The 22,500-nt window shown below is 47.2% G+C and overlaps 1 protein-coding gene across 1 annotated transcript in view; it reads right to left on the minus strand.

Annotated features, from left to right (window-relative positions):
* ptprga (protein tyrosine phosphatase receptor type Ga) overlaps nt 1–22,500 on the minus strand; it is a 217,869-nt gene that overhangs the window by 40,002 nt on the left and 155,367 nt on the right. The window contains 4 exon segments of the mRNA XM_048254476.1: nt 1,652–1,845; nt 10,064–10,253; nt 13,843–14,000; nt 19,604–19,670. Coding sequence (XP_048110433.1) covers nt 1,652–1,845; nt 10,064–10,253; nt 13,843–14,000; nt 19,604–19,670 — 609 coding nt within the window.

Below are 22,500 nucleotides of genomic sequence, written 5' to 3' on the forward strand. Positions count from 1 at the left end.
CACATCCCAGCTCACACCAGCCAACTTAAGCCTCTGAATTTGTGTGCAGCTATTTGTTTTAAATGGAGAAGAAGCGGCTTTAAGAAAAGGGCCCAAGGGGCTTGGGGGTCTGACCACAGCTATGTAGCGTTACGATCGCTCCTTTGATGCTAACGGCCCCCTTCTCCTGTGTCATAACATGCCAAGGTCAATTACACATGAATATCATGGCACCTGATCCAGCTTGATTATCACTGCACTAATGGTAGAGGTGACGGAATGGGCTTCGTGCTCTGCAGCTGTGTATGTGAATTACCATGCATTTGACCTTGAGTTCAAAAGTGTATATGTGTATGTGTGTTTCTGTGTGTGTGTGCAAGTTTGACCTTCTGTGTGTGTCTTTACATAGGAGTGCATGCATCTGTCCCTGTGTGTGTGTGTGCGCGTGTGTGTATGAGTATGTGTCTGTGTGCACATGCACATGACCTTCTGTGTGTGTCTCTACATATGAGTGCATGCATCTTCCCCTGTGTGTGTGTGTGTGTGTGTGTGTGTGTGTGTGTATGTGTGTATGCATTGGATGTTTCACATTTAAAATAGCTTATTATGTTGGGTAACCAACAGGTCTGCTTCACATGATGCAAAAGTTTGTTTTTTGAGAATACTATTACATTTAAAAAAGACCTAACAGCCTTCTTCTTGTGCGCAAGATTTGCTCATGTAGCCACGACAAGACATCTTGGGTGACGTTAAAAAAAGTTGTTAGCCTATCAGGAGATTAGCCTATCAGGAGATTAGCCTATTAGCCTATCAGGAGATTAGCCTATCAGGACCAAAGAAAACAAAGAGAAGTCTATGGCTACTATGTGGCGGTAGTTTTGTGTTGCATACTGTGGTAAAGACATACCGGTATAAGGCGGTCTCGTTCAATTGGAGGAGAGGATTCTCTTGGGTTGTCCCAATTAATGTCAAAGCTACAAATGGATCAGTGACAGAAGGACCGTAGTTTCAATGACGGTTGCAGTTCATTTCAAGACTTTTCGTCAATGGTAAGACTAGAATTATATTTCAATAGGCTATGCTTGCTTGGGCCTCTTGTGTTAATGTGCGCTGTGTGTGACCTGCGTGCGTGCACGCTCATCTGATTCTGTAAACAATTAAGAATTTCATTTTGACAGTCGTTTAATAGGCTAACCACGGCAGGCTATCCAAATGTTAATATCTAATCACTAGCATGGGAATAACTGAGGCATCATCTGCGTCGGGTTCGGGTTGGGTTCGGTACGCAACTCTCTTGGATGCGGGCCGGGTTCAGACAGAAATATTCGGCCCGAACCGCACTCTAGTGTGTGTGTGTGTGTGTATGTGTGTGTGTGTGTGTGTGTGTGTGTGTGTGTGTGTGTGCGTGCGTGCGCATGCACTTGACCATCTGTGTGTGTCTCTACATCTGAGTGCATGCATCTCTCCCTGTGTGTGTGTGTGTGTGTGTGCGTGCGCATGCACTTGACCATCTGTGTGTGTCTCTACATCTGAGTGCATGCATCTCTCCCTGTGTGTGTGTGTGTGTGTGTGTGTGTGTGTGTGCGTGGCGTGTGTGCGTGCGTTTGTGTGTGCGTGCGTTTGTGTGTGCGAGCGTTTGTATGAGTGGGTGTGTGTGTGTGTCGGCCCTCACCAGCTTCTGGTCGCCGCTTTTGATGTCTTTGATGTAGGTCTCTTCGTACGACTCGTCGTGCTTGGTCCAGCTGTAGGAGATGAGGTAGCTGGTGATGGGCGGATGGTAGCTATTGTCCGGCCGCGTCCACTTCACCACCAGGGCCGTGCGGTTCAGCGGCTGGACCCGCATGTTGGTGGGCGCACTGCTGCACACTGGGCACCAGGAAGAGATGAGGCAGGGGCAAAACAGAAAGAGAAGAGAGACTTCAGATGAATAGTGCATTACGAATCCAAACAAGCAACATCAGCACTAAGAGACAAGTCTTGCAGACTCATTTATTCAGTTACATTTGCTTCCCTCACACACAATAGAGAGAGAGAGAGACAGCGAGAGAGAGACAGAGAGAGACAGAGAGAGAGAGACAGAGAAACAGAGAGAAACAGAGAGAGACAGAGAGAGAGAGAACAGTTTGAAAACGGGTCGTGACACTGTGAAAACGTGACTGTAGGCCTGCTCTCCCTCGTAACACACATAAGGAAAGGAAAGGCAGGGTGAGGGGGTGTCTGTGTGGGACCCAGAGAGGTGGAGATGGTGGTGGAGACAGGCGGGCAGTGATAGAAACAGAGGTCACCTGTTTAAGAGCGAGGGTGACCACACAGATAAACATGGGAAATGAATGCTATTACAGCTCAGGGTAGATGCCAGAACACTCGGCTCTGCTCCCTGGCTATTGGTGTGTGTGTGTGTGTGTGTGTGTGTGTGTGTGTGTGTGTCTGTGTGTGTGTGTCTGTGTGTGTGTGTATATGTGTGTGTGTGTGTGTGTGTCTGTGTGTGTGTGTGTGTGTGTGTGTGTGTGTGTGTGTGTGTGTGTGTGTGTGTGTGTGTGAGAGTCCAAGATAGAGCCAGAGAGGGAGTGTGTGAAGAAAATACTGAAAAATAGACCAAAGAGAGTAAAGAGTGATAGAAGACAGCGAGCGCAGACGAGAGAGAGAGAGAGAGAGAGAGGGAGAGGGAGAGAGAGAGAGAGAGAGGGAGAGAGTAAGAGACAGGGTTTAGTGTGCAGAGATCCTGTGAGGGTAAAACACAAAGACAACAAATAAAAGAGAAAGAAAAATGACAGAAAAAAAAGAGAAAGAGAGAGAGAGAGAGAGAGAGACAGAGAGGATGATGGATGGAAAGAGAGAGAGGTGAGAGGTCCATTTGGAGAAGTCTGGCACGCTGAGTCATCAAGCCACTCCTCTCCTCGGTGTCAGAGTCAGTGTAAAATAATGCATGAGCTCATATATACCTGGCCCTAGGCTCTCTCTCTAACTGCATTACATTTCTCCCAAGTCCATTCCGTGTGTGTGTGTGTGTGTGTGTGTGTGTGTGTGTGTGTGTGTGTGTGTGTGTTCAAGACAGCGTGTGCAAGCAAGCGAGAAAGAGACAGCGTGTGTGTGATGATGTGTGTGTGTGTGTGTGTGATGTGTGTGAAAAGCAAGTGTTGACACCTCCGTTTCCATTTCCACACACACAGTGTTCGGGTTGGAGCTGAGGTGAGGTTGTGCTGCCGCACGTCCACTGGCTGCCACTAGATGGCTCTGTTTGACTAGCCTTGCCTGTGTGGCTGTGAGGTATTTGCTCGGATTGCGTCACGCCCCGCTCCAAACACAGGCGGCATTCAAATTGCCAGCAATCTCAAAAGCAGAAGGTGTTTAATCACTGAGCATGTCAGAAAGCTGAACAACTCGCTGAAAAACTGAACTGTGTGTGTGTGTGTGTGTGTATATATATTCTCTCTCTGCTCTGTGTTTTTTTATTCAAAGGGAAATCAGGCAGAAACCCTGTTTCCATTCGCCGGTGTCTCTCTCGCCCACTGCCGACCAGCGGCTGAGCCACAAGGGAACCATTACATGAAAACAATGCTAATTAAACTAATGGTACCTACACCTCAAGCATTACAGCACATTAGTGCTAATAATGAGAGGTATATGAAGAACAGTACATTCTGAATAATATGCCTTCAAACAGTTGCTCATTTGCACACCGGCTTTGACACTAATAAGGATATGGCGGCGATATGATATGATAGGTGTCTGTGTGTGTGTGTGTGTGTGTGTGTGTGTGTGTGTGTGTGTGTGTGTGTGTGTGCATTTGCGTCTATGTGTGCATATGCTTGTAAGGATGTCTTTCTCCCTCTATCAGAGAGTGTGTGTGTGTGTGCGTGTGTGTGTCCTCTGCAGTCGGAAAGCATGTCCTCTAGATAAGGCGGGCGAGGCAGTGGGTCGGCTGTCAGTGGGGGCAGCGGCGGTGGCGGCGGTGGCGTGACGGTGTTATCGGGCAGGGAGCGGCACTGGGTGCCCTGCCAATCCACATCAGGCCAGCACCTGAGGGGCCGCAGGCCCAGCCTGGGACTCAACCACCTCCATACCACCAACCCTTCACCAGCATGGAGGGAGAGAGAGAGAGAGAGATGGAGCTAGAGAGAGAGATGGAGCTAGAGAGAGAGAGAGAGAGAGGAGGATGAGAAGTGGAGTTGGTGTGTGTGCGAGAGATAGATAGATGGAAGGCGAAAGGGAGAGATGCACCCAGACAGATAAACAGACAGGCCAAGATTGACAGCACAAGGGATAGAGAGAGAGAGAGCAAGGAAAAAAGGACAGAGAAAAAGGACAAAGATGGAGTGAGGCAGAGTGATAGAGCGACAGTCAGACAGACAAAGTGACAGGGGAAACAAAAGCAAAGAGAAAGAAAAAAGAAAGAAAGGATGAAGGAAGACGAGGGCGAATGAGAGGAGGCGGGTGCGGGCACCGCAGCGGGACGCCAGGCAGCGGGTAACGTGCTGGCAAGGGTGGCAGCGGGCAGATATGTGGGGCTTTTTATGGCAGAGTGGAGCCCGCTTGAGGGGGATCATTGTGTTCCACCTGGCGGCCACTGGCCATGATGGATTAGCCCCGCTAACTCTGGGAGCACTACACAAGCAGGCGCCAGTCATTTACCTACAGACACACTTCAGCTACCATCACACGTCACACACACACATTCTTCATACACACACACACACACACACACACACACACACACACACAAACACACTTACACTAAGCCACTGTGTCTTTCTCACTCACAGACACACACACTCACCCACTCCGACTAGCCCTATCTCTGATACACACACACACACACACAGAGAGAGAGGCCAGTGCATAGTGGAGATGGGGACACCACTACTGTCCAGCACAACAGAGCCAAGATACAGAGGTGAAAGAGTTGCCTTCAGAGAAGAGAATAATCCTCTCCCTTCAATGCTGAAAACCCTATCGAAACCATAATCTCACACACGTGCGTGCGCGCGTGGCACACACACACACACACACAGTGCAGAGTCTATGCAGAGCTATGCAACACCCAAATAAAAAGGAGGGTCCATATCTGTTGTATTGGCTGATGTGACCAATGTGAGTCTGGACTGTGAATTCAATGAGAAACAATGGGAAAAAGAAAGAAAAAGACAGAGGTGACCTGATGAGTCACCACAAAGTTTCATAATCACATGGACAGATAAATAGCTAACCTTGACCTTCAGCGCTATTGTATTAGCACATGAGTCATTCTCATAAATAACATTAAGCGTGAGAGTGTGGAGGGATCACAGTGGTACTTAAGCCACCACAGGAGCAGAAGTTCCATTTTGAGCAGTGCTGTTAGCATCGCTGTGACATTGGCCAGACTGATTAGCCTATGGAGGGACTGTTAGCATCACTGTGACCAGACTGATTAGCCTATGGAAGGACTGTTAGCAACGCTGTGACCAGACTGATTAGCCTATGGAGGGACTGTTAGCATCACTGTGACCAGACTGATTAGCCTATGGAGGGACTGTTAGCATCGCTGTGACCAGATTGATAACCCTATGGAGGGACTGTTAGCATCACTTTGACTGTGACCAGACTGATAACCCTATGGAGGGACTACTGTTAGCATCACTGTGACCAGACTGATAACCCTATGGAGGGACTACTGTTAGCATCACTGTGACCAGAATAATTAGCCTACAGTATGGAGGGACTGTTAGCATCACTGTGACCAGACTGATTAGCCTATGGAGGGACTGTTAGCATCGCTGTGACCAGACTAATTAGCCTATGGAGAGACTGTTAGCAGCGCTAACAACACATAATGACAGCTTCCAGAGGACAGAAGAGTCACAACACTAAACACATTACTAATTACTGCCAATATAAACACATATGCTTGCACACACCACCCTTCACACACACTCTCTCTCAGACACCACCCTTCACACACACTCTCCTCAGACACCCACACACACACACAGACACACACAGCTGAGAAATAGCTGTGTGGCTTTTGAAGATGTAATCTCTGTGGATTAGAAGAGAGCTATGCTGACTGAGGGCATGTGGGGATGTGAAAGAGTTTTTCTGCGCTGGTCTCCACTGCTCGTTCTGACTACAGACATGACAGAGGGCTGAATCATGGCCGCTGATACGGACGCCCAGCTGGGGGGTGAGATGGGAGCATCCAGACAGGCACACACATACACACACAACACAGACAGACAGACACACACACACACACACATATCTCCAATTGTGTTTTTGACTGATCAATTATGGACTAATCAGCTGCAGCCACTGAGAAAGTGAGAGAGAGAGAGAAAAAGAGAGAGAAAACATGAAAGCTAAACCCTGCTTGCTCCTTTCATGCCATCCTATTTTTGAGGAGTGAATTTCTCAATTACACACTATCCCTCCAAATTAAGAGGCCTCTATTTCATTATTCTCCGCACAGTGACAATGCGCACCATCACCAATCAATTTACTACGCCGCCAACACCAAAAAAGAGAGAAAAGAGGAAAAAATGAGGGATCAATTGTTTGGGAGCGATAAGAACGTTTCTGAGCTCTTCTTCTTGGACTTGCAAATTGCTTCACGCCACCAACATGACTTGGAAGGCCAATTAAGAACAGCGGCGCTCTCTTCCAGGCCTCGCCAACATGACAGTCAGTGGCTCCTCCATTGTTTTCTCTCTTGAGGGGGAGAAGAGAAATCAGCTTTGGATTTGCCGTGTTTGCTTGTTTACAGAGGAAGGGGAGGGGAGGTGGGTTGAGGAGCCAAGGACAAGGCGAGAAAGATCCGCCTTAATGACGGGCACGGAGCGCGGAAGGAAAGGTCAGACCTGGAGGACGCTACGCCGCGGGAGACGCTTCACACTCCAGCACTTTCTCACTTCTTTCCCTTTCCCATCTCCCGCTTCACACTCTTTCCTCTCTCTCTCTCTCTCTCTCTCTCTCTCTCTCTCTCCTCCTGCCTTTTCTCGCCATCTGAAGGTGAGAGGAGGGTTGGCCCTGACGCAGTCGGATGGGGCTGCCACTGTGCCGCGCGGTGCCGGGGCGACTCCTCTGGAAGGAGCCAAACAGCGGTGCTTCAGGCCAAGGCTGAGCGCAGAGGGGGGTTGGCTGGACCTGATTTGATGGAGTCGTGTCATTTGTCAGCGGTGTGGCACCGGCAGGGGCCAGGACAGATTGGAGAGAGGGGGTAGTGTGTGTGTGTGTGTGGGGGGGAGGTTGTTGATGCGGTCCAGTCTTGCCTCCCCTCGAGCCAGTGGCATTATCGACAAGTGGATGAGGCGGTGAGGACACAGAGGGGATTTCTTCTTCTCTCCATGTTTTGTGCCAGGTTTTCAGTCACACTTAAGTGGAGGGGGTCATCAGAATGGGGCTGAGTGGGTGTGTGCTTGTGTGTCTGTGTGTGTATACTGTGAAAATGTGGGTATGTGTGTTTATTGTGCTTGTGTGTATGTGTCGCATCCCGGTGATGCTGGTTTAAGTGTGTGTATTTGTTTGTCTGTCATAGTGATTTGAGTGTGTGTGTGTGTGTGTGCGTTGGTTCAACCTGTTCAACCACGCAGCGATTCTGTTCATGTGCGTCGCTGTCTATAGGCCTATGACCGCATAATGTCAGCATCTTATTTGAATCACAGATGGTCAGACCTCCGTTTGACAAAGCTCTGCATATACTGCGGAGGACATGTCTGAAAGCAGCTCATGTATGTGAGTTTGTGTGTATGCAAGTGTGTGTGTGTGTTTGTGTGTGTGCTCGTATGAATATGTGTGTGTGTGTGTGTGAATATATGTGTGTGTGTGTGTGTGTGTGTGTGTGTGTATGTAAGTGTGTGTGTGTGTGTGTGTGTGCGTGCGAGTGTGTGTGTATGTAATTGTGTATGTAAGTGTGTGTATGTAAGTGTGTGTGTGTGTGTGTGCGTATGTAATTGTGTATGTAGTGTGTGTGTGTGTGTGTGTGTGTATGTAAGTGTGTGTGTGTGTGCGCGTGCGTGCGTGCGTATGTAATTGTGTATGTAAGTGTGTGTGTGTGTGTGTATGTAAGTGTGTGTATGCAGTGTGTGTGTGTGTGTGTGTATGTAATTGTGTATGTAAGTGTGTGTGCTGGCATGAGCGGGTGTACGGTGCTGCTCTGATTACAGGCTGTGTGGGGGGAAGTGAATAGGTAGCGTACGGCATCTCTCTCTGTGGGGGAGAAGTGAATAGGTAGCGTATGGCGTACGGCGTCTCTCTCTCAAGGCCCTATTATTATGCCGTCCATTTTCTTAATCATTCCTTTTTTGTCATTTACCAGCTCCTTCGTTCCTTGCAATTCACCGACATAAACAAACGGCAACAAAAAGAAACTAATACTGGGAACAAACACGGCAAACAAGCCAGGGCAAAAATACCAGAAAGAAAGTCTGGGCTGCTTATATGTGACAAACACAGCCACAGCTGATGAGGAAAAGTTTATGTATGTTTATGTTTATGTAAAGTGTATGTAACATGTAGTGCATGTTGTGTGTGATGTCTTAAGCTACTAGGACCTTGAATTTCCCATTAGGGATCAATAAAGTATCTATCTATCTATCTATCTATCTATCTGAACACAACACAACAGCAGGCAGCCTCACTAAGGACTCGAGGAGAGGAGGAGGAAGAGCGAAGGCAGAATGTGTGAGGAGACACATGCACAATGTCACATCGTTGGAGACACGTCAGAGCTCGTTAGCCTGCAGCGAGCAATGCTGCTGCTCATGGCCCGGGGGCTTGGGGTTGGGTTGAGCCAGTGGCTCTGCTCACATGTGGCATGGACGAGCATTGGAGAAGAGGAGGTGGAGAGGTAAGCTATGAGTGCTAGCGCTAGTGCTATCACTGGCAGACTTGACTGTGAGGGCTGCTTCATATCAGGATGCTAACGCTAGCGCTAGCAGACTTGACTGAGGGCTGCTTCATATCAGAATGCTAACGCTAGCGCTAGCAGACTTGACTGTGAGGGCTGCTTTATATCAGGATGCTGAGGGCTGCTTCATATCAGGATGCTAATGCTAGCGCTAGCAGACTTGACTGTGAGGGCTGCTTCATATCAGGATGCTAGCGCTAGCACTGGCGGACTTGACTGTGAGGGCTGTTTCATATCAGGATGCTAACGCTAGCACTGGCAGACTTGACTGTGAGGGCTGCTTCATACCAAGATGCTAGCACTAGCAGACTTGACTGTGAGGGCTGTTTCATATCAGGATGCTAGCGCTAGCAGACTTGACTGTGAGGGCTGTTTCATATCAGGATGCTAGCGCTAGCACTGGCAGACTTGACTGTGAGGGCTGCTTCATATCAGGATGCTAGCGCTAGCACTGGCGGACTTGACTGTGAGGGCTGTTTCATATCAGGATGCTAGCGCTAGCACTAGCAGACTTGACTGTGAGGGCTGCTTCATATCAGGATGCTAGCGCTAGCAGACTTGACTGTGAGGGCTGTTTCATATCAGGATGCTAGCGCTAGCTGGCGAACTTGACTGTGAGGGCTGCTTCATATCAGGATGCTAAGCGCTAGCACTGGCGGACTTGACTGTGAGGGCTGTTTCATATCAGGATGCTAGCGCTAGCACTAGCAGACTTGACTGTGAGGGCTGCTTCATATCAGGATGCTAGCGCTAGCAGACTTGACTGTGAGGGCTGTTTCATATCAGGATGCTAGCGCTACCACTGTGAGGGCTGCTTCATATCAGGATGCTAGCGCTAGCACTGTGAGGGCTGCTTCATATCATGATGCTAGTGCTAGCACTGTGAGGGCTGCTTCATATCATGATGCTAGCAGTTTTTGCTGAGATCTCTCAGACTGGCACAGATAAGAAGACCAGACAACCAACCACCACTCATGATAAAATTGGACATTATGCACAAAGATACAGTTTCTCCATACAATGTTTTTCCTACCATGTGTAGACACATGGATGCGTTGATTAAAATGACCACCAGCTACTGAGCTGCAAACTGACAGACTATTGTATATAAACTCCAACAGTGACCTCCACTTGCCCATGACTATGGTCAGCAATGTGACTGTTGTGCATATTGTGGTATCTCTGATGGGGCGCTCTTACCTTTGGAGGACTCTGTCTCATAGGAACTCCCATAGTCTGTCTGGTCAGGCAGCCAAGCGTCCTTGATGGCAGACTTGTAGACCTCCCGGTTGTCCAGGCTCTGGAGCGGGCGGAAGTTGTTCCGCAGGTACTCAACCGACTTGACATGGTCCTGCTGCTCCGTGGTGAAGATGGAGTAGAAGGCCTCGAGCTGTGAGACAACGCAAACCAGACACCCAGACACACACACACACACACACACACACACACACACACACACCATTAAAACGTCTGGCCCCACTGAACTGATCTTATCATTTGGGTGGGTGATGGCTTTCTGGAAATAAACAAATCGAGAAGCATTTCGGGAAATAATTTGCACATCTTTTTTTTTTTTTTTGTCTGATGAGTCATCGCCAGCGATGGCGACCTTTTTCTTCCAGTAATTCACAGGCGAATCAGGAAGGAATGGCGCACAAAGCAAAGAAAGAAAAAACAGTACGATAGTATGACCAGCTGTCTTCAAACTCTGCCTCTCTCTCTCTCTCTCTCTCTCCCTCCCTCCCTCTCTCTCTCCCTCCCTCCCCCTCACACACACACACACACACACACACACACACACACACACACACACACACAGTACAGCCCAGCACAGCTCTGCATGGCACGGCCCTGCTTATGTGCGCCAGATGACCCCTTGGGGAGCCATCCTGCCACACACTGGAGGTCAAATGAAGGGACAAATAAACAGTCATAAATATTACAATTAGGACGCTGGCTTGGACTGGACTGGGCTGGACTGAAGGCTCAGCATGGGAGTCAGCAGAAATGAGAGTGAAAAAAGAGGAGAGTGGGAGAAAGAGAGAAATAGAAAGAGGGAAAGAGAGAAATAAAGAGGACAAAGCAGGAACAAGAGGGGAAAACATATGGTAGAAACACTGGGAGTGCATTTGAGTCTACTTGTTGAAGTAGTGGAGTGCTCATTTCCTCTGTGCAATTTCTTACTGTTGGTATGGTTACATAGAGGCTGTTGGTATGGTTACACAGAGGCTGTTAGTATGGTTGCACAGAGGCTGTTGGTATGGTTACATAGAGGCTGTTGGTATGGTGACACAGAGGCAGTTGGTATGGTTACACAGAGGGTGTTGGTATGGTTGCAGAGGCTGTTGGTATGGTTACACAGAGGCTGTTTGTATGGTTACACAGAGGCAGTTGGTATGGTTACACAGAGGCAGTTGGTATGGTTACACAGAGGTTAGGAGAAAACATCTCTTATCTCTCTCTCACTCTACTAAAAACAGGCCTGGAGAACTAACAGTGACAGCCTCTCATGTATATGTGTGTATATGTGTAATGTGTGTGTGTGTGTGTCTGTGTGCGCGCTCTGTTATTTTTCAATCCAGACCCCAGGGGCTAGAGGAGGGGGAAAAAAAGGTTGATGGAGGAATAGTCTGCAAACCCCCACTCACACCTGCCATTCCTGCATGGTCCATCTCCCCGGCGCCTGTGAACAGAACGATCAGAACGACGGGCCAGTATCAGCCCAGGCCGCTGCTCCGACACCACCTCCAGTGCTGACCCACACTCACATCATCAATATGTACAGCTAAAAAAACCTCCCTTAATCAGAGCCAAATCTGTAAATCCCCAATATGGCAACGTGCCTGACCCCCCACCCCACCCCACCCCCCACCCCCTTCGTCCTCTTCAAGAACAGATTATATTAGGATTGAAATCTTGCCCTGTCCTCAACAGGGGGATTTCTCCCTCCCTCTCAGTCTGTCTCTCTCTCTTAATGTGCCCAAATCGCAGTGAGATTGGAGTGTAATCCTTTGTGAGTGACACAGCTCTTCTTTCAGCCTGCGTCCCAATCGGCTCCTCCCACTCGCCTGGTGAAGAGGCGCGCTTCCCTGGGGGGGGCCTTGGCAGGCCTGGGGGTAGCAGTGGGTGGTTCTGGGGTGGGGGGTTAACTAATCCACTGGTTGGCAACCACAGCAACAGGCAGGCCCCCAGGTCCCACAGCTGGGCACGAGATGTCAATGCGTCGGTCCAGATGTTACAAATGGAACTATTTTAGGTGGAGCTGTCGCCGCAGAATAGCTGAGCATCGATCTACTCTAAAAGCCCCCCTCAGCCCTCAGCTACGCCTGTCACTCGCAATGACCTACTTCTACCACTGATCAAGAACAAAGGAGGTAGCATGATATACAGGAAGAGAGGGAGAGGGAGAGACAGATATAGGAAGAGAGAGAGCGAGAGAGGGAAAGAGAGAGAGAGCGCGTGCGAGAGAGAGGAAGTGACTGAGACATGTGGGGGGTAGGGGTGCACGCTGTCGTCTTCTATTCACTCTATTATCTCTTGGTGATGTTTCTTTTCACTACAAAACACTCACGGAAAAAAAAGGCCACAAAAGAGGTGAAAGAGTGCTTAATGCGACAGCCTAATGGCCAGATGACAGACAGACAAGGAGGCCAACCAGTGAGGGAGAAAAATGCTGTTTGGCGTTTTGATGGCACCCAATTAATGCGAGGGGTTATCGGCAGTGTCCGTTTGGCGAGTAGTCCTCCTTTTCATGACGATGCATCCCTATTCATGTCTCGACATGTCTGCCACATCGATTCATCGACGGAGCGCTGCGGAAGTGGGCGCCGCGGAGTGACGCAGATTCCTTTGAATTACCCACAATTCACATGGTCAGAAAATCAACCAAGGTCAAGAGAGGATTCAATTAATGCAGCATTATGGGTGTGTGTGTGTGTGTGTGTGTGTGTGTGTGTGTGGAGTGTGGGGGTGGAGTGGTGGGGGACATTAGGGGGGAAAAAGAAGTTCCATTGTACTGCAGTTCACAGATGACATTTAAACAGACTGCACTCCAACATAATGCCATTTCTCTCCATTTGATCGCCGATGGCCCATTGGCAAAGCAGCAGCCGCTGGCAGAGGAGAGAGGCAGAGAGAGTGAGAGAGAAAGAGAGAGTGAGAGAGAGAGAGAGAGAGAGAGTGAGAGAGAAAGGGAAAGAGGGAGAGAGAAAGGGAAATGGAGAGAGAGCACTAAAGTGTGAGAGAGAGGGAGAGAGAGAGAGAGAGAGAGAGAGAGAGAGAGAGAAAAATGCTAGGGGATTTAGGTCCTTATGGTTGGCCTTATGAAAGGGAAATGAGTATCTGCTGGGTTTGAAGGGAAAAAACACTGTCTGTGCAAGGGGGTAGCCTGCCATTACCCATTCAGCCTCTTTTTCTCTCTCTCACACACACACACACACACACACACACACACACACACACACACACACAATCTCCACTTCTTGAGCTAAGGAGTGAGGAGGAAGAGAGGGAGAGTGAGGGAGGAGGAAGAGAGGGAGAGGGAGGAAGAGAGATACTAAGTTGCACACTTGGTGACACCGAAGCCACTCCTGAGCACTGGCGCCTCTTTCTCACACGCTCTCGCTAAAAACAGGCAAGTCCAAATACTTCATCTGCGTCGAGACCTCAGCACAGACCCCCCCTCCTAAACTCCTCAGTAAACTCATTTGGGCCCATTAGGGTCCAAGTCAGCCAAATGTTCCCCCCCGCGTCCCCGGCTCGTCTGGCTAACGGCGAGATGCCTGGCTTTTCTCAGCTGTTCATTCTGATTACGGGATGCGTACATCGTGTCGGCCCAGGAATTTCCCCATCGCAGGGGGATGGAATATTATGCTTAGGGAACCGGTAGGTGAGCAACATGCCAGAGGAGGTTTCCAGCTTTGGGTTTTTGACTTTGTCAGGTTTTCACCAAATCAGGCTGGGTGGGTGGGGGTGCTTACCTGCTTATAGGACACGAACACCGGTCGGCTGAAGATGATCCACTCCACCACCTTGCTGCAGGGTGGGGTGGTGAGGGACCCGATGTAGCGGTAGTAGCTGCCCAACTGCGAAGGCAGCAGGTCTCTCAAAATGAAGGGCTCCAGAAATGTCTCTTTCTCTGTTGGAAAGAAAGAAGCAGAAAGAGAATCTTGAGTTCACCATTCTTCTTTACCCGGCCATTTAAGCACAAGTGTGCAGTTAACTCGTGTTAGCCGAACAAATATACACAGTTACAAAGTGGCACTTTCTCAATGTTGAAAAAAAGAAAATCATTAGTTCACCATTTTCTTTCCTGCCACGGATCAAGTGTACAGCGTACAGACAGCTTGTGTTAGCAGCCACTCAAAGAGTTAAAGGCATTAGCCACAGCACTGAATGTGCCCTCATCAAATCCCCTATGACAAGCCTTTGATGCATTATAGCCAAATGGAGAGTTAGTTCCCCATTAATGACCACAGTCTTTACAGAAGCTGGGCAAAATTCTGGGCAGCCGTTCGGCACTGAAGCCAAGCTAAAAGGTCCCCTGGCGGACATGGCCAAGATTTAGATGAACTCTCCTCTTTGAAGCTGACCAATCTGCCTGCCCACAAAATCTGTAGATTTTCCAAAATAATCCTGTTGTGATTGCAACGGTTATCAGTCACATGATTGCCCAACACATGGCTGGCTTGGATTTATGATGAAAAAGAGCAAAGGCTGTATTAAAGGATTAGACTTTTTTTATTTTGGAGACACAATGTGATTTCTCTCCCCACAAGACAAAATCAAGATAGCTCTGCTGTCGACACTCAGGATGGGTGATAGGCAGCAAAGGAGAACACAAAAAAAGGCAACAAAAAAAAATAAAGATAAATGACTCGACCAAATCTATGTGAAACCACTGCATATTTCCAGATAGGAAGTACAAAGAACATTTTCAGAATAAATGATGGAGTGAAATGGAGCTTAGCGTGAAAGAGAACACTGGCAGTGCATCAGATGGAAAGTCAATACACATCACACGTGAGGATTACTGTCTGTGCTAGACTCCTGTACCACACATGGAAACTCTACCTGGCACATCTGCTACCACCTTGCCATGTATATATATATTAGGGCTGTCAATCGATTAAAACATGTAATCTAATTAATTACATACTCTGTGATTAATTCATCTAAATTAATCGCATGCATCCATTTTTGCTATGAACATATCTTAAAAACATGTTTGGCAGATAAGTGAGTCAATGAACAGCCAAACCAACATTATAGACTTTAAAGTTCAACGTGTCTCGCTTTTATTATAATTGTCCCTTTGGGTCCGGCATCAGCATAGTGCCTGGTGTCAGATTTTTAGCATGATAAATGCTAATGACGGAAGCTACCACTCGCCATTCAAACATTTACATTTTTATTCACATAATTACTAGGTTGTTGCCTTTTCTATCCAGTAGGTGGCAGTCCAGATAAGAAATAGCAGTTCAAGGAAATAAACTAAATAGTAGGAACAAAGAAATTGAAGCAGCATAGCCTACAAGTGCAAACGGAAATGTAATGTGTGAAGTTATTGGAATGGAAATAAATGTAGCCACCTACATACTTTTGAAGACATTTTGTTTCAAGTGTGCAACAAATGTCAATTTATTAAGACAGTTTGTCGGTTAGTTAGTAGGTCATAGGGTAGGCTCAGCAAAATGTTAGCAAAGTTAACTTTGACAAGGCTGGCAGCTAGCATTATTATTATCAAGAGGTGTGCTAACTCCTAGGCCTAAGTCCGGATTGTTTTGCATTGAGATGCTACTTCAGACTTGACGAACTCCTATGGTAGGCAACGGAAATTCCTTACTGCAGAAATAGTAGATTGATGCTCTTGTCAACAGTATTGGTCTGGGCGTTCTTTTTAAAAAGTAGGCCTAGGCTAAATGTTTCATTTAAAGCAGTGTTTTTTTTTTTATATTATTTTTATATAATTGCAGAACGTGCCTTTGCAACATTGGATGAATGGTTGCTGATAATGGACAATGTAGATATTGCATTAAAGATCAGCCATTTCTTTCTACAGCAGTTGAGAACCCTTATGGAATTATGTCAGCACATAATATAATCTGAAAACTGCTGCCTTGATTAAAAAAAAACAATGCAAATGATCTCAGCTTCTGTGTCTCCAAACTTTTGACTGGTAGTGTGTGTGTGTGTGTGTGTGTATATTTCGGCCAGCTTGGAAATACAATAATAATAATAATAATAATAATAATAATAATAATAACAACAACAACATAATAATAATAAATGTCATTGAAAAAGAAAGTCAGTAGAGCCAGGGTTGACTTTAAAGCTCCCCTGAAAATGCTGAATCAATGAACTTGTAATTCGCTGTGTGGAGGGAGTGGGGAACTCATTCCGACACTGTCGCCGAGACATTCGGGAGAAGGCAACGCTTCGGTGGGTGAACAATGCCTGGGTACTGACACGGGCGCACAAAAGGGAGCAAACATTTATTAAAGAGCAAGACGCCGTGCCGTCAATGGGGCTCTCATTACCGACATGCGGCTTGAGATTTCCATCTCCTCCAAAACAACAACAAAAAACAATTCATGAGAAGTGCTCAATGCCATCAAGTAAGGTCTCACTTCGCCACACGCAAAGAGACGCTGAATTGCAGAATAGGCTCTGTGGGTCCCTATCAAAACTCGTTTTTTAATTGGCAATGTATAGTGGAAGAGTACAGGACCATATATCTCGTGCTAAGTAATTGCTTTCCACTGAAACTAATCATATCTCGTGGAGGGGCTGAAATAAACTTGACAAAAGAGCATGGACGCGTACACAATAATGTATTCTAGCTTCCTCCTCTCCATGTCAACCCTGCAGGGATGTGGAACATTAAGCAAATCAATTCCTTCAGTGTCCTCTAGGGCTTTGAGGCTCCTCAACTGTGTGTTCTCAAGTAATTACAAGCAGGGTCCTTCTGCATTTAGAAGCTGTACCAGAGGCCGTTCATGAGCACCAATTCGGCGGTTCTGTTATTTGAGTGCTAAGAAAATAAAACAAAAAAGTGAAGTGGAGGACAAAATATGTTACTTTTTCCTTTTATTTTTGGAGTTTTCTGTGCAGTGCTGAGACTTTTTTCCCGTTGTGTCCACAGGAAGTGTGTCTTATGGGGACGCAGGGGCTAATGACGCTTGTAGCTACAGGGTGGCACAGTGCTGGGTTGCATCAGAGTGAATCGCTGACTCTAAATCACATCGCCGGGGGGGTTGGGGGGTGCTTGTGAGTGGGGACGCTCCAGCACTCGTGGTCTCCCATCCTTCCTGCTATGCCGGCCTCTGTCCAGGTCTGCGGGGGTCGACTTCCCACACAGCAGCAGATGCTACTGTAGCGCCTGGGGCTGGAGCTGGGCCTTTGATAAGGGAATGCTGTACTGCAAGTCTCTGGCTGCTGCTGCTAGATAAGCACACGCAGCAGGGGTGGGTGGGGTGGGTGGGGTGGGGAGCATATGTGCAATAATCAATGATTGCTCATCCACATACTGTGCCATGCATGCGTACAAAACACAAGCATGGATTTTTTATTAAAGATTAAGATTACAGGGGGGAGAGCCCGTCCCGAAGGGTCATGTCATGGACATGTGTGGGGGGAATACACTGGGGCTTAAGTCAAATCACTACATTCTCAGCCAGACAGGATATCTGCTTAAAGCCAAAAAGACGTAAACGGACACACTGACACACAGATACACACACACACACAATCTATTTTCCACTCTGACACACACACATATCCACACACTCACAGTCATGCTCCCGTGTTTCATCTTGCCAAGTGTCTCTCAATATGTGACTTTGCACTTAGAATGTGTCCCAGCCCTTAACGTGTAATTAAATATTAAGAGTAACTTAATGGATGATTACTTAACAAGACAGTCCTTTCCTTCCTGTGCTCCAGGGAGTTTTAAAAGACCGCACATGTGAGTGCAGAAACACGCGTCAACAGCCTTGCTGCAATTGAGCCGGTGTCTTTCAAGAGCCGGGCGCTTTGTGCGCGTCCCTCAAACCCCCCAGTTTCGCCTGCTCCTTTCATACAGTCACTGCCTGGTACTTTCTTCTCTGAAGAGTGGGGGACTCTGCCAGCAAGTTTCCTTGTGCTTAATTTGTGTGTGTGTGTGTGTGTGTGTTGTGTTATGTGTGTGTCTGTGTTTGTGTATGTATGAGAGAGAAAGAAAGAGAGAGAGAGAGAGAGAGAGGGAAAGGGATAGAGAGATAGAGAAAGAGAGAGGGCATAAGCAAGTGTATTAGCCTTGCTCAATCTAGACCATACTCATTATCACCCCCCCATCTTCCTCTGTGCAGGAATCATCTCCCAGTTCTAGTTCCACATGTTGTAAACAATGTCACATTAACCATCATATCATAGCGTCCTTGGGATTCTACTCTGACCAATTAGGGCTCCGGCGGATGGCTGACGGCATGCAGCCTCGTGTCTGGCAGCGCCTGGGCGTTTCACAGCTACTTCATCATTCTCCAGCCCAGACCACGGGATGAGATGAGTCAAAGACGGGGGATTTTAATCAAAGGCCATCAGTTGCCTTTAAGCCATGTATCTAAAACTGGCATTTACGCTAGATTTATTGGGGCCAGAGACAAACAGAACACACACACACACACAACTTCTCTATCTCTCACATCAACACACAATGACATCCACAATCTACACATGCACACACAAATTATTAAGATAGCCAAACAATTAGATGTATTATTCATTTGTGGCCTGGTAGAGAGATATCTTTTTCCCCAGCCCAGTGTGGGTTTAATATCACACACGATCCATCACCACATCACAGGCTTTTTCACGTGTCCTCCTGACCTGAGCAAAGGGAATTCATTTGAGCCATCCAAACAAGCACAAGCACACACACACACACACACACACACACACACACACACACTTCCAGTGCTTGTAGTCATAGGATGGGCCCAACAGCTCTCTTATTTCAGGGCATTTCCTGGACAAATGATATAATAGGGAGTGGAACTGAGTAGAAACTCGTTTCTGTTCAGCTATTCGAACACACAGTTTAAAAACATTGTAATACCAGCAATGACAAAATAAATTTTCCTCCATCCCAACAAATTGTTTGGAGCAACCCCCACCACCGCCTCCCGACCCCTAAAAAAACAATAAAAGGCTATTTTCACATCTAGACGCATGACGAGTCAATCATACATCTCAACAGGAGGCCAAGAGCCCAGACAGATGACACTGGCACTTGAAAGTGACAATTTCCAGAGTGCGAGTCCCCTGTGACAGTAGCTCTTCTTCCTCCAACAGCTTAGTTTGTGTCTGATAACTAGCAGCTCCAAGAAGGTATTTAGGCTCAAAAAAGAGGGACATTTCACACATTTTTTACACCTTATATTTTCGAGGCCATAGGTGATAAAAAATAAAAGGCGGACTTATGAGATGGCACAAATAACTGATTATTTGGATAATGGATGATGTTTTCATTGTTTTTTTTGCATCCGAGTTACTTAGCACAAGGGTGTAACTTTTTCATTAAACTTGTTTTATCTAGGAGGTAGTTGCAGTACAGTGGTGATCCAGGGTGTCCAGGGTGTTGTCTGTGCGCTTCCACAGTGTTGAACCAGGTGCTGATTTCTTCACCTTTCCCAGTAAGTGGGAGGCTAAATGAAGCGATGGTGGTGGGTGCAGGAATGGGGTTTGAGTTACAGCTAGACTCACCGTGATGGACCACTCCTCGGAGGCCATGGATGATGGGATCCACAGCTGGATTGTCCTTCATACCCACCTGCAGAGATAAGAGACAGAGAGAGAGAGAGAGAGAGAGAGAGAGAATGTTGGTGATACTCATATTAATGCGTCAGGGACAGGCTGGGCTTTTTTGCCCTGTGTGAAAGAAAGTAAAGTGTAGTGCTATGTATTCTGTGCCTGAGTATCTGTGTGAGAGAGAAGGGTTTATTTTCAATATTGATCGAGGGAGAAAGTCTGCACTTGTAAGAGAAGGGCAGGAGAAATAACTTCAAAAACGAGAAAGACAGCTCAATGATGAGAGGTTCAAGGAGAAACATAATTTTTTACAGCTCTATTGGACTCCAAACTCAGATCCAATACTTTATGTTGGTGCAGCTTGCAAAACAATGTCCAAACACTATGATGTACTGTGTTGGATTTTAAATAAAACTGTCTGTTGAACCACCCAATCTTTATGGATCACACTGTGGATAGGTGTAGCCAGCTGCATGCCAAAAGCCTGCAGGCAGTGAAGAAAGCTTGTGGGTCTGAAAATCCAAAAATGAGACGGTCTGACTTTGTATGTGGAATATGGAGAAGCCACATGAAGAACACAAAACAGAGATTGATCCCACTCAGTTCTCTCTGGCCTGACGAGGGAGAAAAGCTTCTCTGTTAATGCCACTGCAGACATGGAGAGCCAGGTGTTGCACTATGGAACTTTGGTGGACCAGAAAAGTTACTCTTCTCCTCACTTCTGCGGTGCCCTGCACATTGAAAAATGATGCTAAAAGGGTGCCCAGCGTGGGTGCCCAGCGTGTTAGAAAGGGACGACCTGGGGCCCAGCGTGGGTGCCCAGCGTGTTGGAAAGGGACGACCTGGGGCCCAGCGTGGGTGCCCAGCGTGTTGGAAAGGGACACACACACACACACACACACACACACACACCCATCGCTGGTCTCTGAATCATGCTAATACTTCTAGCCGCCCGCGGGCCCCCGACCGCAGCTTTCACTACAGTGCCCATTCAGCTTGTCCACTTTGGCGTTGGGCCGCGCGCCAGGGCGGAGCAGTAAATCTTTCGTCGGGGGCCTTTGAGGGATCTTGTGAGAAAGATCGGCCCGGCCTGCCCTTCAGCAGTCCAAGAGATGAAACAGAATTAGGGATCGGGCGCCGGGAGTGGGAGCGGAGGAAGGAGGAGGACGGGCTCTGAGCGAGCTCGCCTAGTGCCACTTCTGACTCGAGACAGAGCCTCCAAGCTGAGGAACAAAGACCCACCACACTGGTACTGCAGCCTCCACTGAGTTACCTGGCAGACACATAGCAGACCACCACAGTGAAGAACAACACTGATTTAAAAACAAATGTTTTTATACTTTAGAGATTCTTTTGTGTTGCAACTTGCAAAGCATGGCACTGATCCAAGCTCCTCTCCCCCAAGAGAAAAGAGAATCAGTAAGCAGCTGACTCAACCAACCCATTCATGAGTGCAGTCAGGACCAGCCGTTACACTGGGCCCAGGAGTGACCGGCAGAATTACACTTTCATTATTAATGTCCCGCTCCAAAATGCCTCCTTTATCTGCTCATGCAGCACACAGGACGGCAGAGGTCAACTATGTGACCCACTTGCTGTTCGCCATCATCAGTGCATGGGGCCTGTCATTTTTCTCAGCCTGTGAACGTGAATCTGCTCACTCAAATGGGTTAAGATCCATTGGGTCATCAGCTAGTAAGTTAGGGCCTCAGGCAAGATTGAGCTAGATCTATGAGGCTTTTATGGCTATCTTTTATATAAGTCCCGTTATAATATCTGAAATGGAGGACACCAACACGTCTTCAGGTTATTCCAGATATTCAGGTTAAGCACACTCGGGTACAAACGAGCAAGTCTTTCCGATGTCAGAGTTCGGCCGTTTTGCTGAAAACACCTGCGCTTATCTCGCAAAATAGAACCACTGCTTCTTCATGTGGCACCTGAGGCATCATAGACCTGCTCGGATCCCGACTGGCACAGAAATAGCACCAGAGACCAATTATGCACGTAATATATAATCGCATGGATGCAAAGACCCCATACTGCTAGCCATTATGCATCGAGAGCTCTGTTTGTAGATGACACAGAGGACACCAGTGAAGAATGCTTCAGCGGAAAATAGGCCGATTGGGGGGCAAAAGACACCAAATTGAGAGGGATTACTTCCACACTGACGCAACATGTGATGGCATTTAGAGGGTTACTTATTGATGCACTTGTAAAAAGATAGGACAATGTCAGACAAGTGCCTATTCAGTTCCCCACAAGAGCTCATCGGTCGGTTGTCTGTTGATTTGGATATGGGTCATTTCACAATCAGGGTGTGTGCTTGACATTTTTCACTCACAGGCCTGTGTACCCCTATAATATATATCATAATATTCCAACATTATGTTATTATTAATGGCTACTTTGGAGCACCTTAACAACTGGAAAAAAGAACGGTTCTTGCACCATTCAGTCATTTTTATGCACAAATTGGGGTTTCATTTTAAATCTAAACCACTTCCACAACTCATATTAGGAACAGTATGCAGTTGAGACAATTTGACCACATCAGGCCATTTTGTAACATCTTACAAATGCACTCAAAACAGTGTCAGCATTTTATCATTTAAGAAGTAGCATATTCATTATCTGTGTGTTTAAACAAAGAAACACTAAAATGTCCACTCCAACTCAAATGTTTGACAGTCCATCAGACACAGCTCACAGCTGTCTAACAACATCAGAAGCTTTCAAATGAGAGTAAGTAAGTAATCATTTAAAAGTGGTATGGATATTCAGTGCAAAACAAATTTCACAAGAATATTTTTAAAAATGGGTGTATTTGCCACAAAAAACTTTATTAT

The sequence above is a fragment of the Alosa alosa genome, chromosome 10 (genome assembly GCF_017589495.1).
Source record: "Alosa alosa isolate M-15738 ecotype Scorff River chromosome 10, AALO_Geno_1.1, whole genome shotgun sequence".
NCBI lineage: Eukaryota > Metazoa > Chordata > Actinopteri > Clupeiformes > Clupeidae > Alosa > Alosa alosa.